Source organism: Idiotropiscis lumnitzeri, chromosome 3, assembly GCF_059441095.1.
Source record: "Idiotropiscis lumnitzeri isolate Australia: NSW breed Sydney's pygmy pipehorse chromosome 3, RoL_Ilum_1.0, whole genome shotgun sequence".
NCBI lineage: Eukaryota > Metazoa > Chordata > Actinopteri > Syngnathiformes > Syngnathidae > Idiotropiscis > Idiotropiscis lumnitzeri.
Window position 1 is genome coordinate 23,213,777 of NC_142393.1, and position 17,351 is coordinate 23,231,127.

Genomic DNA, 17,351 nt, shown 5'->3' on the forward strand with positions numbered 1-17,351 from the left:
TATTAACATTTTCGTTTAAAACAAACCTACACCGTAGAGTAAATACTCGCTGCGCACAATGAGCAATGAGAGCGCCACTGCCAACTACTGGAGTGGATGTGCAATTACACTTTATTGTAGTACGGCGGGACAAAAAGCATGTTCCTCAGGGTCACACGCACCCCCCTCAGCATCGCACCGTCAAATGGTCAAATGTCTGCTCCTGGTCGCTACCTGAAGCGGAATGAGGATCCTCTCGTGAAGAGGATAGGCTTGGGTTTGGGCTTTGGCTCCTCGAAGAGTCTAAAGAAGGCATGATACTCGACACAGATCTTCCAAAAGATTTTGCAGCAGTCCCTGCTGGCCATTGCAAACTCCAACGTGTCATGGTGACCACTTTGCTGGAAGAAGAAGAGATGGGCATAAAGAGAGCTGGAGCTTCAGTAAAAGCAGCCTCATAACGCAAGAGGCTAGAAATTTTAAATGGCTTGGGGGACACATGGGGAACAGTGGCAGAAACTTACAGCAGGGTCAGCTCTCAGTTTGATAAGAAATCGTTTGCGTTTGAAGCTCAGTTTGCGAATCTTGGACCAGTTGAAGGCATTTATTTTCGTGTACCCCTGGAAGGAAAATATATGAACAGAATCAGACATGTAAAAACAAAAAAACTATCATCCTTCACCGTAGACTGTACAGTTTTAAAATCAAGTCAGACAAGTACCAAATAATAATGTAAGAAGCTCAATCCGGTGATTGCCACACATCTCCAATTCATCGCAATTTTTCTCTGAATAATGACTTTTTATATTTAAATTCTTTTATGTGTGAACACACTTAAGGTCTCAACTAAACAGTTCCACAGTTTCACCCCACAGAATGAAATAAAAATTCTTGGACAATTAATTTGGAAGACATAGATCCTCCTTAAATTATAACCCTCTAAATTTTTTTAGAATATCTGCTGGTAAAATCCGATTAGGACATGTACATGCTGCATAGATGTTACCTGGAACACTAGCACCCCGATGTGGGCCACAGCCAAGCTGAGTTTGGTACCCTCGCGATCCTTTGCCGGGTGCAGACGAACGCCGTACATTTCAAGTCGCCGGGCGATTTCCAGTAGCTGGTAGTCTGACTCTGCGGGGGTCTGTCCGCTAAAGAGGAGAGGGACCGGTTCGTCAGTCAGTCGATGATCTCATGTTCATCTAGCTAATGGCTCATTTATCAAACAATCTGCTGTTAACATTACAACAGTCAAAAGGAATATTTTAGTAGCATATTTTAGGTTCTAGTGTTTGCATCACACTTTCATTAGATCAAAATGATGAAAAAAAAAAAAAAAACAGCACGCTTTATATGCACGGCAAGATCAGATGGCGGTGTCAAGCTTCGTTTCCCTGCAAATCGGAAAATATTTTCCTGTTTCCTGTATAAGCGGCTGAATTAGCTACTTCCTTCCTGCATGGTCAGAGGGATGGGGGAGGGGAGAGAGGGGGAGGCAGAGGCTGTTTCAGGTTTAAGTGCTTATCTACAGGAGTTTTAACTTGAAAATGACATGTATATGCAAAGTGTGGAAAAATGTGTGCATGCTCGCCCAGATGTTTGTGGATCACTCCCATTCAGTGTTGCTGGCTGTGGTGGGCGTTTGGGGTTGAGTGTTGGTGAGGGGGTTGCATAGAAATTGGAGCAGCGCAGCACTCAATGTAAAATGAAAATAAAAGCTAGATGCATGATTCAAGGAACAAGAGTTTTTGGAAAAAGTGAGCGAATCTCCTGTAGTGCACACAGAGGGATAGCATGAGCAAGTGTTCTGTGGTGTTTGGGTAACAGCAACACGAGGAAAAGTTTAGGTGTTGAACCCTTTCATCATAAAAAGAAGTGGTGCTCAGACATTCATGGGCGCCACAGCCCTGCATGTGTATGTTTATATGAGCGAGAGGGAAAGATAGAAATCTACACGATGTGATTGTGAGTGGGTGTGTTGTGTGTGAGATAGCAATCTGGAGCAAGAGCTGCTGTGGATGTCTATGTTTATGACTTCTGACACCCTTTTGGAACGGATCCCCAGTCAGGTTAGGGCAGCTCAGTGTTGTTTATGATTAACATGCCCGCCCGCCTAAGATCAACCAGCTTTTTAATCATTCAATTTTAATACCCTTTAAGCTTGTTTGTCGTTCATTTTTCATCAGTCTTTTAATTAATTTACTTCATGGTTGATTTCAAACATTAGTTTTAACATATGTTCTTGTCGTTAAGATAAAATATCCTTATCTTTATTGTTTAACCCTTCAAATTTCCGTTTGTTTGCACAATGTTGTAAAAAAAAGACAGCTAAAAAATAAAATACTAATTTCTCAGTAATGTTTTTTTTTTAATTTGTGAATATTGAAGTCGTGTTACTGTTATCAGAGGGACCTTCCACTTAAAACGTCATGCGTTTGCACCAGTGGAGTGCAGCCAGCCATTAAAAGCTTCTTTTGGAAACAAAGAATATTAACGGGACATAAATTTGCTCCCTTGTCCTAAATTTGACAAATGACAATCCAGTAGGAATGCATGAAATTTTTACCCCCCACCATATGATTCAATCCAGTAAATAACAAGGAATTAAAAAAACAAAATGACTTGCATGTGGCCAGTGTATTATTTATATATTTATAAAAAGCTTAAATTACAAACTCAGACAAATATCTACACCCGTAGTCAATTTAATGAAATGTTCATTAATGCAGCTGCAACTGCTCAAAAAAAAAAAGGCAAGCAAGGTAGACACAAAAGGGCCAATGTAAAACCCAGAGAGCTCAAAACGCGAGTGTGTGAGAACTTACACGTGTTTGCGGTGGCAGTCAGTGATCTTGTCCCGGATAGCGTCTTGGTCTGGCAGGTATTTATTGTGGAGGAGATGCTGCCAGCTCTGGGTTTCATCAAAGTCTCCTATCTCCGCTGAATTTGGGGAAAGACCACAAGCGATGTAGGGAAAGGGAGACAGATGGAGATATAGGAATTAGATGAGTTGAGAAGGCAGGGTGGGAAATGTTTTGTGCAAGAACTCATTTAATTTTGGTAACAAAATGTGCAGTTGGGCTACGTAAGTGAAACAGTGCTCAAGCCGTTCCAGCAGATGGAGCTGCACCAACAAGGCCGGAGTGGAACTGTTCCACATCATGATTTTTCAATCAAACAAGACAGACACACACACACACTTTGGATTGTTCGGCCTTGGCAGAAGTCTGCGCTCAGATGGTTTCTATTCTAGTTGTACTTTTCTTCATCTCCTCATGCACTGTGGGCACAGCACGAACGGTCACTCTGGCAACCAAATACACGTTCTTCAGCCTGCTGCGCAGCATCCGGCTGTCAAGACCATGAATACATTCATGTGGTCAGTGAAATACGTTTGAAATTTACGCACTGTAAATTCAAACTTTCGATGTAAACGTGCAGGTACAACTCCCACAGTCCAGTCTAACCTTGTTTCTTGTTCCTGGTTTCGGCAAACAGCCCCAGCCAGCACTCATGTCGAGCCAGTCTACTCTGTCAATAGTTTTACCTTTGAGCCGCTGGGTCTTGTTATCATTGTAACAGATCCAAAATTATTTGGACACTTTTTATGATCTTGGTTTGATAGTCAAAATCACTTTTCTGTTGTGACATGCTAAACTCATTGTAGTTTATGTGCTTCTTCTAACCCCCCGACTTTTCCAAAACCAAATGAATCTTGTGGTTTTCCAACTGCATTTGTGGCTTTTCCCCCGTGCTTGGAAATACACCTGCCGCCACCATTTCCACCATCAATCGTGACATCAAGTAACTCTTACACTGGATAATGTGGGAGACCATCATGGCGGCGCTCGAGTCATTACAGATGAGATTACCGCAGGCCAGGTCGCGCTTAATCTGTAGAGCAAACAGATACCTGGAGGCAGGCAGGAGCAGATGGAAGGAGGGAGGGAGGAAAACAACCAAAAAAGGGGAAAGGAAAAAGGCAGGCGATTAATAGGTTACTGTCAGTCTAAATGCTTTGCTGTGCTCGCGGCTTTGATATGAAATCTGCCCGCTATGTCTCTGTCCATTTGATCTGGATGTCTCAGTATCCTGATCCACCGAATCTAAACTAATGAGCCATGAGAGATCTGCTGCACCACATAATATTGTCAAATTTCTTATACTTGGTTTGAAAATTATCATTCACGACAAATAAGGTATCTTTGACATGTAGAATAATTCAAAGTTCTCCCATTAGATCACAGAAGGTACAGTAAATCTGTTTAGCCACCAGCTGCCATTCATAAAACTGAATAAGTCGGAGCATCCTGAGTAGATCGGCTTTGTGTTGAACTAAACAGTCCCAGATTTCACACACAGTCTAAATAAATGTGTGAGCAATTGCGACAAGATCATTAGTTCAGTATACACTGTATATAGTACATTTTTGTTTGGTGGTGTGCCATGAGATTTTTGTAATGCAAAATATGCACCTTGGCTCAATAAAGTTTGGGAAACATGATACTAATTAATAGAAATGCTGACAATCGTGAGAAATACACAAAGGGGAAATAATTTGAAGAACACTTCCTGCCTGGTGCTGAAATCAGCTGGCCGGCTCCTCAACAACAGTCTGAATGTTCAGAGAGATCAAACGAGCTGGGCTTTGTGTGCCACCAGGAAATATGGTTGACATTTAACTTAAAATGAGAAGCGGACGTGATTCAGAAATTACAACTCCTCTGATAAATGTATGCATGTGTGTGGTTGTGTATGTGTAAAACCTACTGCGTCAGCTCCTCCATGATCTGCGTATGGTCAGGAGGGAAGAACTTGACCACAAAACGAAGAATGGTGTTCTTTGGCCCTTAAATGAGAGAAGGGAGACTCGTAAGTAAAGAAAAGCTGGTGTACATTTTTAGCCATCTTATCTTTTTGTGTCAAATACCGAATATTAAACCTCAGAGCTTATACAAAACTTGGTGCAAGCATTAAAATGCAATGATTATCACCACAAGGGTTCTTTAAGAGAAAATGCAAAGCTTAATCATGTCACAAAGAAACCCAGGACCACAATCTATACACCATTTTTTGAGGTTTTACGCGTAAACAAATATTACGGCTCTTTTAAAATGTCACTACAACACATTTCGGTCACGTACGTCGGATCTGCTTCATCGTTGGCTTCAGCAGGTCCAGCCACACCTGTGTGCAGGTCAGAGAGAAACATTGAGGTCAAAGTTACAAAGACATGCTTTAAAATTGATTTCAAACATCATGAGCATCTCACTATCATCTTGCGTTGGTCCTGGTACTCCAGCCCAAAATAATCTCCCTCCACCAGGTTGAGATGGACACAAATAAGGTCAAAGAGCACTTTGCCAGGGGAGCGTTGCTGGAAAAGAGAAAATGAAGGAATTGGGTTATATTGAATTTGAGCCCTGCGAGCACAAAGGTTGGAGGGAAGGATCCATTTTTGTGTGGGTCTAATTAGATGGTTCACAGCCGAATGAGGTTGCGACTCTGGATGCCCCACCCCCCTACCGAACAATTTCCCCCCCAACGACATGCTGCTGATCTTTAACCCGACTGACAAGTATAAGCTTTAGTTTTGAGTGCACAGATCCCTGTGTTTAGAAACAACCAAAAGGCCACAGGAAAAAGCTGCGAGTTGCTCATCCAGTGGTCTCAGCTGCGCTCTGGCAAAAAGAAATGCCAAAACACACAGTGCTGCGGAACCAAACCCTAAATTACCCAGGATATTTTTTTTCTGTAACACTGGGGGGCTGGGCGGTGAACCAGTAGCACAGAAAGATCAAAATAAATATTTTATTGATAGTCAATGTCTGAAGAAAATTTATTTTTAAAATCAGGTCCTTGTCTTGGTCAGGTGGCATAAAAAAAATTTAAAAAAGAAAAAAAAACATATTTGACGAGCCTCTCCAGAAAGTAAAAAAGCCAGATGATAAGACTTCGTACTTCAAGTATGGCTTTCTCACCACATCTTATTCTGGTTCAACGAATCTCCTCTGTACAGTAAGAGGTGACAGGCTTGAATGAGACGATAAAGCCTTCAAAATTGCTTCAGCTTTGGGATTTAAAATCAAGGCACCTCAATGAGGACACATATTGTGAAGCCTATCCCAGCTGACTCCAGGCAAGAGGCGGCATATATGCATGTTTTTCAAACTAGAGTAGTAGGAGAATAAACACACAAGTATGGGATGAACATGCAAACTCCACACAGGAAGGCCAGAGCCCGGATACAAACGCACAACCTCTGAGATACAAACGCACAACCTCTGAACTCTCAGGCGGATGTGCTAACCAGTCAGCTACCGTGTTGCCGCAGAACATCCAAATTTCCCCCACGCACACCCAAAAACTGAAACTAAATTGCTGAATAACTTGACTTAAGTCAAAAACTTAATGTGTTATTGTCGCCCATTACCTGAGATGAAACCATCTTAAGTAGAGATACAAGCACAGAGCTTCTAATTATCACAACAACGACACTTTTTTGTTTTTAGCGACCATGCCAGCCTGGCAAAACATTTCTTTATGTAAAACCGGTCTATGTTGCAAAAAAGGTTGGGAGCTTTGTTGTAGAGCTCTTTATCATTTTCAGCCCAATATTATATAGTTGGGATCTTTTGAGAAAAATGTTAATTTGTGGCAGAAATAAATACTGATTACAGATTAATAGCCTGATAAAATGAAAAAATATATATTGCATAACATAATAAGTAAAACATAAAATAACTTAGCTTTTGTTTAAAACAGTCGTTAATTTCTTGTACAACTTGCATTGCTTGGAAAAATTAAGATTACTTAGTTTTGAATGGCAGGTCCACAGAATGACCTTGTCAACAAATTTCATTATGTATTATATAAATTATTAATGATGCAAGGTTATAGAATACATTTCTGTGTAATTAATGATGTGTTACATTGTTACTTGTGTACACCTGCTGTAAATGGTTAGAGGACATAAAGGTAAAAGCACGAGGCTTTTGTTAGAAGTCCTGAAATTTGGACTTCAACAAAACAAAACAAAAAAAAAGAAGAGTTTTAAACAGTGTCGTGCATGGCATCGCATTGACATGTCAGCAAATCTTGCAAGATTTTAGCTCAGTGAGCAGCACTTTTTGTGTGACGTCACAACTGCGTGTACCATTGATGTTAATGAGGAGAATTATGATGAAGAACATAGAACAGGAAATAGTACTTGGAAAATTTTTAGGAACAAAGTAGACATTTTTCCATTCTTGATGCGATACAATGAGGCGTAAAAGTTGACAATTATAGCAAAAGAAGAGAATGCATTCTGGAAAGTGAGATGCGCGGCTCACCCTATAATCACATGCGGTAATCTCCCGCTTGCGTCACTGTGGCCATCAGCTGCCATCAAAATTTTGTGTGACAACAACACTTTTACTCTGAACTGCAGTAAGCTTCTTACTTGTATGTCAGTTAAGAGTATTAAAATAAATGCTCCTGAAAACATTGCCTGTACAGTTAAATATTTTAGGATAGTGATGGTGGTCGTGGGGGGAAAAAGGCGAGTTGAATAAAGACAGTAGAACCCTATCCCAGATCAGATAGTGTTTCACTGAACTTAAGAGTGTCGTATTAATGTTTAGGTTCGATTCATATCTATTCGGTTGAACGTAGACAACAGTTACTGAATAGCTCCTAAAATCCCATGCAAAGAAGAAAGGCAAAAAGAAAAGAATCAGAGCGGCAAAGGTGTCAGCCAAGTCTAACACCATCTGGCTATCGTGTGCGTACGTCCATCTGCTTGAGTGTGGGTAGCCTGAATGGACAAATACGCCCACATGCACTGACAGACAGACAGGCGCTCCTACAATAATAGAAAGCACCGCCATACTGCTGAATCAGACAGTGAAAATTCTCATTCAAAAAAAACAAAACATAAGAATTTAATGACATCACAACCTGTGCGTCTTGGGGATGTCAAACAGCCAGATGCCATAGAAAAAGCCTGTCTTTGTCTCTTAGTGAAGGTTATGTGCAATTCACTCAGTGCATGAAAAGAAGTTGACGGCACACTCACAAGGACGAGGGCCAGCCCAACTTGGAGTGCGCAGACTCTTCATTTTCCATGCACATAGTATGTTCCGGGGCATAACTCATCTGGGGCAAGCATATCATACTCAAAATAAAGATGGCCTTTATTAGTCCCACAATGGGGACATTTTTATATGGATATTACATACCACAGATATTTTCAAAATTGATTCATAGCTTGATTGGTACGATAATAAAAGTGTTAATCCATAATCACCATCTAAGAGAAAAGGGAAAGTGTATTTTAATCAGATATATTTCTCTCTCCTTTCTCAAGGCACCCTATGACCTCTATATGACTTCTGTTCTTTATGTTTTTTATGTATGATCATTATTATGTTTGACTTTTTTTACATTATTTTGAGACTCCCCCATCACCCTTCAAAAGACAAACAGGAGCTTGATTCTGTGGGACCTTGTGCAAAAGTAGTGGACAAGCAGACGGTGCTCAGAACTGTTTCAATATACAAAAAATATAAATACACTGAATTACAGATAGTAGCATATAATTTCACAGTTTAAAAATTCCCATCATTACCACCATTGCTTAATCTAAAATCAAGTTTCGTAGATAACGGTCGAATTTGACCGGCACAATCTCGGTGTTTCGCAGACTTTGTAGCACAAAAGAATCCTGTTTAAATATTTCCATCTAGTGCATATTTTTGATTGAGTCTCTTGGAAAACTCATCACATTTCTTGGTTAAAGAATGACATTCTGGGTATTTCTAATGCTGTCAAATGTCCAAATGGGTGAAATTTGACTTGGACAAGCTGTAACAAGAGACAAGGGAGCAGGAGCAAATACACACACCTTAGTTTACACTGGAACAAGCTGCTCCACCCTTGTCATTTCCTCATGAATTTTTTTGCCTGCAAACTTATGTGTAAACCTCAAACCCGGCACCAGGAGTGAAAAAAAAGTAGACGTTTACTTAAGATTATTGAAGGAAAAGAGTATACATTTAATACTAATAGTATACATTTGTGAAAAAAATTAAATTTACCAAATTGACTATGTATATTTCTATATTAATTTGAGACAATTTGTATGCATGTTCTTTTTTCTTTTTCAATTGCAGATGTATGGGATCGGCCGATATATAAAACATGAGACTCAGATTCTGACTAGGTGACAATAAAATGTGACAGGGACATCCCTTAGTACGGCCTGTTTTAAAGGGAAAAGCAATCTCCTTAGTTTCAGCTGCAGAGATTTTTCCAAGAACCTTCAGGAATGCTTGAGGAAGATATTATGTTTCACAATGGAGCACGGAAAGCAATATTTTGAAGAAATAGTGGGATTAAATATCAATAACACTGGGCTTTATCAACACATATCATATCACCACAAACATTTGGACATACTAAAGACCTTTACTTTAACTGTGAAACCTTTTGAGAGTCAAAGCAGGGAAAGCAAGGACGTCTCCAACCTTAATGTTACCACTAAAAACAACAGAAGGGGTGAGTGGATTCGTCATCCAAACAGTAGCCCTAAAATAGTTCCCTGCCTTGTGGAGCGCCTAAAATCTGTGAAAGTGGCATTAAAAAAAACAAAAAACAAAAAAGGGGTTCGCTCTTATTTTGGTCAGTGTCCATATAGGAAATGGTCACCAAGCTGTGGTCCAAAGAGAAAGACTACTTGAATTGAAAAAATGATCTTTATGTTACATAATTTTAATCCGAAACGAAGACTGACAGATTGTTGGGCTCAGTACTGAAACTATTTAGTTAAAGTTCTAAATCTGTTAGAGAAACAGACAAGAGGCAAAACATGCAGATGTATAATGTTAAAAGCAACTAAATATAGCCAGAGGCTCTCTCAGCTCAAATTCTTTTCACTTCATTCCATCACTTCCATGAATAGCCATTTCACACTGGCCAGCTTTTTGGAGCCTTTCTGCACTCAACTTTTTTTCCACAATAACTTGGGACTTGCTTGAGATTTGAAGGTTACGACTTGAGACTTGCCCTTATGTGACTTCCTCCCACATCTGTTTTGGGGTGTACAAAGTAGAAAGCTACTATTGTATACAGAAGCAAAGAACTATGCAACAAACGCGCACTCTCACAGTACAGAAAAACTTCCAGCTCTCCAAAATAAAACATTAATCTCCGCCCACCTTTCACCAGTACCCAACACTAGGTTTGCTACAGCTACAAGGCTTAAAACATTTGCACAAGCTTCTTTTTTGCGCACATGCACCACACCATTATTGGCAGCAAACAAAAACATTCTGTTTTCAGAAATTAATGAGAGTATTTTACTAGCTGCATATTAGAGTCGTGATCAACATTCATTTGTGAGTTTATGTCCACTGTAAATTGTGTACACTGTTTTTTAGGCGGGAATAATGGGGAGTGAGTGGGTCAGCCCATCTAAATTGCTTAAAGGTGTCCTAAAATTAATGATTTTAGTTAGTTTAGAAATGATCATTTCCCGCCATAGTATCAAAAAGGGAGAGCTGGACCTTGCACGGTAAAAGGATTCTCATGCAAGGCGACATAATCTTGCAAAAAATACCACTGATACGTAAGCAGCTATGGGCTATAAAGGGAGAAATACTCAAGTATGGCCACTCTCACCCCTCTGACCCCAACCCCATTGAGATCTTTGAGGGTGGACGGCATTATGGCCTCCCTCCAAACTGCAACTTTAAATACAAGCAAAACTAATTCATGAAATTATAATTTTATTGGATGAGAATTCTTAATGTGATATCGAAGGAAAGCGCTTTCTAACAGCTCAAGCTGTTGTGAAATGCGCCAGGGGTTCGAAAAAGCAATTCGGATTTTCTCGAGGTATTTACTAATTATTTATCATTATTTATTGTTATTATTATTATATTAAACCAGAGATCTGTAGATTCGTTGAAGAAACGGCTGTGTACTGTTGTGTAATTTAGCCCCCGCCACCCCCCCCCCCCAAAAAGTACTATTGTCAACATAGTGGTTTTGTAAAAAATCCTCATTCTTTCAGAAAGTAATATATTTTTTTATGAATAAAACATTTTATCACTCTACATTGTACATAAATACTGTACCGTATATTCAGTAGCATTATGCTTCTGATGCACCAGTTAGCTGCGACGTTTTAATAAAACGTAAATGATTTAATATCCTTAGCCAGACACACACACACACACACACAAACACTTCTCTCGTGCTCTCTCCAATACACAAGCTTGTTCATTTTTGTCATATTTTAAACCACCATTGCATACTTGAGTTGGATAAAGGATTAACCGGGATTAACCAACGATTAACCAGTGGAAGTAGGATTTCCCCCATTCTGACTCGGAACCTGCCAAGCTGTGGTCAAGGCTTGGGGTGAGGTTTCATACAAGCTGACTGTTCAGAATTGGGACCCATACCATGCCACCATGGCTCATCACATTTAGAATAATTAGAGAGCTGGAGAAGTGGGCCGGGCCTCAACAGTTGTCTGTCCATCAGCAAGCCAAGTTGGAATCTGGCGACAAGCCTGGAAAACATCAGACAAACGTCTGGGACTAAAACATCCAGATTTAGCAGTCAAAATGTCCTCCAGACTTAGCTAAAACACTCAGTCTCTTTGAAACGTTGATCTTCTTCCGAAATGGTCCTATTGCACAATAAGATACAAAGTGAAATTTCCATCACAAACAGTCGCTAATAAACAATGGAAGTTGGCAGCTCGTGCCATTTTGATGCACTGACTCATGCGGTTTTGCAGCAGATAAATTATAGTCATCTTGCTCCTATATTCAAGGAGGCTGTAGAAAATACATGTCACGAGGCAACGGTGCTTCAACAGAGCAAGTAGACTGGTTTGGGTTTTTTTCACCGTGAAGTCAATCCTAAACTCGACCCATTTCATACGGGGTGCGTCGCAAATGTTACATGACTAGTGTCAGAAAAGCCATATTTCAAAAAGATTTTAAACTAAAAGATAAGAGTTTTCCCCGTTCAATATGGGCCAGACAATCAACCAGAACATCTACAGATCCTTTGCCGTTTGCTTGGTCTAGTGCGCAAGAAGATGTGAAAATTGTGGCAGGACAATTTGAGGTTGCTTCACCATGACAATGTGCCTGCTCAAAGTGCCCTGAGCATCCAGCAAAGATCGCCGTGCTGGAGCACCGAAGTAACTCACTCAACCTGGCTCAAAGTGTTTTTTTCCCCTCTATCCCAATCTTAAAGTGGTCATCAAATTGACCTTTTTTTAAGACGACCATGGTAAACGGTGCTGACGAGGATCTCGGAAGAATCTCTCCAGGAGTGCATGAAGGCTTGGCATTGACTACTCCAAGGGGATAATTTTCCATGGGAAATAGTACAGTACGACATTGTTCGTGACACAAGTCGTAAAACCTTTCTGACAGACCTTTGACATTTCAATGTAATGCTTAATTGACTCCAGCTGTTTCTCAACGTTTTTCAGTCACAGTCCCAAATTCGGAATGCGACTGTGCCAGGACCGCATGTACGTGTGTTACTACACTTCCATCCTATAATGGCACACATAAAGCATATATACATATAAAATGTTGGGGCGTCAAGGTTATTTTAGTTAACAAAAATTAAGTTAAAACTAAACGAAAAAAAAATCATTAACGAAGTAGAATAAAAACGAAGATGCTTTTAAACAAACGAATACTGACAGAAACAGAGAGAGACAGTTTATAAAACTAAAACTAAATGTAATTATAGTGGAAATGTCGTTCATTTTGATCTTTGGCGATTCTTTCAATACACGCAAATTAAGCCTTTGGGATTGATTTTAACTTTATTTACATTGATATTACTGTTTAGTACTCTTATAGTGTGTCGCACAGAAGGGACGTCATCAAGCAGCAGCCAATAAAAAAAAGAGCCAGCAGATGAAGTCGCTTCTCCTTTGTGTGCGTCTTTGGGTCGAATAGCTCATCTGTTTTTGCCATTTAAATGCAACGCTAGGTAAAAAGTGTTTTTCTTTTTTGTTTCACAGTATTTTTGTTGAATTCTTACTACACAATAATTACCTAGTTTTTTCTTTTGTTCTTGTGAACAAGGAAAAGACAAAAAAAATCTAAAACTAATACTAAAGCTAACTACTATAACTAAAATAAAACAGTTTTTTGAAAAAAAAAAAAAGAAAACAATAAAACCGAACAAAGCCACTCAGATAACTCGTTCAAACTAAATTGAAAAAACAAAACTCAAAATGAAATAAAAACGAACTATAATTCCAAAACTGGGGTGGCAAGGATCAGTGGAAGAATGGTTGTATGCCACCCGAGAGGTTGTTACCCGACCCTTGTGAGCGTGTCAAAGTGTCATTGAGCAATACAGCAGTTGCTCCAGATGCTGCATCATCAGTAGGTGAATGCTCGATTGACAAAATAGCTCACATTCTCACGACTGGCTCCTTCCGCCATTAACTTTAGAAACACACCTATTCAACTTAAAATAAGATTTAAGATTTGAAGCATTCAACTTGCCTAAAGCGCTTCAGCGTTCACAAACCTGCCCTGTTTTCATAAAATCTTTACTGCTTTATGTTGGACCAGATATCATTTTGTTATTCCTCCAGTATTTCATGTTCACCCCTCAGCTAAGTAAAATATTCTCACCATCTGCACTCATACCTTTTCTTTTTTATTAAATATGGATGCCTGCCTGGAAATGGGGCCATTGCGATGATCACAGACATGAAAAGGGAAGGTTTTGAATAAGTCATGAAGTGTTCCAGTAGCTTTCATCTGGATTTGTTACGTGCCTTTTGGTATGGTTCCTTTCAAAATGCAGTGAAAGGCGATTTGGAGGCATGCAGCACCCCATGATGTGTACAACTTGGAGGGACGAGCACAGATGGAAACCAGATGGGTGAGATTGATGATAAGAACCCTAGTCCGAGGAAAAAGAAAACTTAAAAGAAAAACATCTCCAACGCAACTATTTTTTGGGTCCCCTGCTGTGAATTCAGAAAGGACGCTTTTCAATGCAGCTCGTCAAGCGCATGGCACATGAGAAAATTATTTTTGCCTTGACTTTAAACATGACGATTACTTGGCCGAACCAGAGGGGAAAACACTGGTAATGACTGCGAATAAGCTTTCCAAAGATGGGCACTGTACCCCAGTTTGCCGGTCTGTCCTCAGTCTTCAACCTGCCCACCAGCTACTATGATCAAATTAAATAATTATGTGGTGTTGCTGGGAGGCTGGTGTGCTCCCAGCATGCTTTGCGCCACTAAGAATGTAAGTCTCATTTAAAATGCAGGCTGTGTCAATTAGATTTCTTCTTTTCTCATTTGTTCTTCTTTAGTTGTTTCATTATTTGCTCGTACGATATTCAGTTTGTTATGTGATCATTTTAGTTTTGATCTGACACTGTGATTTTACATCGTACATGACGTTGTGACTCATGACTTAAGTCCTGTCACAAAAAATTAAAAGTGCAGTTGTTTCTCACTGACGCTTGTGTACCGCAGTGATAATGGACTATCTATTGCGCTGTGATATTTCACATTCAGTTTGAAGTAATATATTGGCGGATTACACATGCAAGACAGGCTGGGTGTGTTTCTGTCAGCGAGATGGGCGTGTGTAGGTACTTAACCGGGTTCGGGACGATTAAAAGGACGGACTAAGCTTCCATCCATGTTTTTTCCGTCCTTTTTAAAAAAAAAAATTCTCGTCCTCTGTCTAATTAATGCATATCCGTCCGGGACGGACGACCGGACCGTTCCATCCCTGGGACTGAATGCCCATTTCTGAGCTTTAACACCTCAAGTCTGGCTACATATGTAGCAGTCAAAAGCTATTGTTGATTGAGATGCTGTGTCCAAACTTTATCCTGTAAAACATTAAACACGGCTAAATACCAGAGGATGAACTGACCACATCGTAGGTTAGTGCACCACAAAGTTAGAAAAAAAACAAACTATTTTGGGTGTATAATGGGTGGGGGGCATTTAGCCAGACAGCTGGGAGAGGGCTCCTCCTTTCTTATCTGTCCACCAATCATGGTCTCTTGCTCAAATTAGGTTAAACAGCTTAACCCTGCTGGCAAGAAGTCAAAGTCACTTCCTCTACCACATAATCAGATGGGGAAGAACTCACACACACTTCAGCATGGCAACATACTCGCTTGGCCTCACAACAAGACATTGTGGCAAATCAATCTGGCAACATAATGAAAATGCCTAAAGGTGAATGGCAGCAAGTGTTGGTGCGTGCGTGTGTGTGTGTGCAAGCATGTTATGCCTCACAGCACAATTGAATAAAACAAATTAAGTACATGCACAGCCATGTCCCATTAAAAAAAAAAGCAATTAGCGTCCTATGGCTGATGGCAACGTGGTGTCGTCGGCCTCCCACAATAATGAGCCACATTAATTTCATGACTCTCAGAGGGAGACACGCATGATGTGGCAGGGAGACTATTGCTGAAAATCCAAATGATTAAGATACTAACCAAGCGGGGTGTATATTTATTTCATTCAGGAAACCTAAACCGACAATGGGACAATGGTCTAAATCAGGGGTATGCAAAGTATGGCTCACAGGCCACATCAGCCCAAATCTGCTTTTAAATCGAACACTAATTCATGCTATGTTTCCTAAAATTGGTTACTTGAAGGGCAAGTCAACCCCAAAATCATGTTTACAATATCTTTAATGCACCTCTCACTAGTCTACACATGACATTGTGATCAATATTGAATGTGTGAAATCTGAGTTAAGTAGTAAAATTCACTTGTATTTGTCCACCTCTGGGGGCGGCCATTTTGCCACTTTCTGTCGACCGAAAAGAACTTCAGAGTTGCTCAGCGCTCAGGTTATGACCAATCACGGCCCACCTGTTTTCCACAGCTGAGTCATGATTAGTCGTCGATGGCTAAAAGTGTGAGGATTAATCGGTTTAACTCATATTTCACAAACACAATATTAATCAGAATTCCGTGTTTAGACCAGACCATAGAACATATTAGTGTAAAGAAAATTTTAGGGTTGACTTTCCCTTTAAAATGCAGTTATTAATTTTAAATTAACATCTTATTAATATCATTGAAAAAAAATGTTAATTTATTGCAAATAACAAAAACAAAAGAAATTATAAAATAGTCAAATGAATTCTATTAAATAATTGTTTAATTACATAAAATACAATGAAAGTTTTAAAAATATATTTTTGTACATAAAATATGGAGATTTTAATGGAATTAACCACTTTACCTTTTTTATTTTGTTCAATAATTTGTTCAGTGGAAAGAAAATTACGAAGAATAAAATAAAAATAGCACGAATTAATACATTATTAATATTAAAAGAAATCCACAAATTACCAAGATAGTGCTTAACTATTTTACTTTGATTTCATTCCATAATCATAATAATAATTTAATTATGAACAATCCAATTCTAAAATGAGCACGCATTCTTATTATTATCATTATTTTATCATTAAAATGAACAATTTAGTACAATTTAACTTTTTTTCCTGCCAACTTACTCAACAGACCAATGATGGCCCATCTAACCATTTTTTAAAAAAAAGATAGATAAGAATAAGATATTTTACAGCTTCAGCTGTTGAGAAATGAGCTATACGAATAAAGTTGTATTGTATTGTATTGTATAATAAAAAAATTCAATGTGGCCCTTGACTAAAAGGCTTGCCCACCCTTTTCTTGTTTTGACTGATATGTTTGAGCTTCAGCATATAACCTTCCATTATGACGGTAATTAAATGAAGTTGGCCCGAAGTGCCTCCTCACTGGGGGATATCATTCACATCATTAACAAAAACAACAAGCATCCCATCTGCAGCCTTGCAGACTGGACAGAGTGTGCTGGGAGCATGGTGGACCACCTCCATGGGGGACGGATGCGTGTGCTGAATGCCCTTGCACTTTGAGTGAAATCGCTCTGTTACTCCGTGGCAGCGAGCGGAACAGCACTCAGGTTCCTCTGCTGGGCCCCATCCTGCTCCCTTTCACTCAGAAACCATCTCTGGCGCCCTGAGTCAATCACACATTCATTGCTCTCACCATGTCCGTGCTTTTGGGGAACAGCTCATTCTGTCTTTAAACCCAGCACGTCCCGATACGTCCACGTGGCTCTTTGGGCAAAACGCATCGGATAAATGGAAGCTGTCACAGACAGGATTGCTATTCCGTGCTCTGCTTTAACGGAAGTCTCCAACCACAGGAATGAGGCAGGCAATGCTGACTATTGCATAACACAGAATCATTTGTGTGTGGGATGCTGGCATGCTGCTTCCATGTGATCAATTGGTATGGGAAATAGCCACAAAAGGCCAGACTG

General features: G+C 39.7%; 1 protein-coding gene across 3 annotated transcripts in view; it reads right to left on the reverse strand.

The window, feature by feature from the left end:
* The window catches only part of LOC148340477 (FERM, ARHGEF and pleckstrin domain-containing protein 1-like), a 42,084-nt gene that overhangs the window by 15,076 nt on the left and 9,657 nt on the right, over positions 1–17,351 (reverse strand). For all 3 annotated transcript variants that reach the window (XM_088291906.1, XM_088291905.1, XM_088291907.1), the window contains exons 3-10: positions 5,255–5,359; positions 5,127–5,169; positions 4,753–4,831; positions 3,798–3,895; positions 2,808–2,922; positions 986–1,133; positions 504–599; positions 214–380 (exon numbers count right to left, since the gene is read on the reverse strand). In XM_088291906.1, coding sequence (XP_088148032.1) covers positions 214–380; positions 504–599; positions 986–1,133; positions 2,808–2,922; positions 3,798–3,895; positions 4,753–4,831; positions 5,127–5,169; positions 5,255–5,359 — 851 coding nt within the window. The remainder of the gene's footprint in view (positions 1–213; positions 381–503; positions 600–985; positions 1,134–2,807; positions 2,923–3,797; positions 3,896–4,752; positions 4,832–5,126; positions 5,170–5,254; positions 5,360–17,351) is intronic.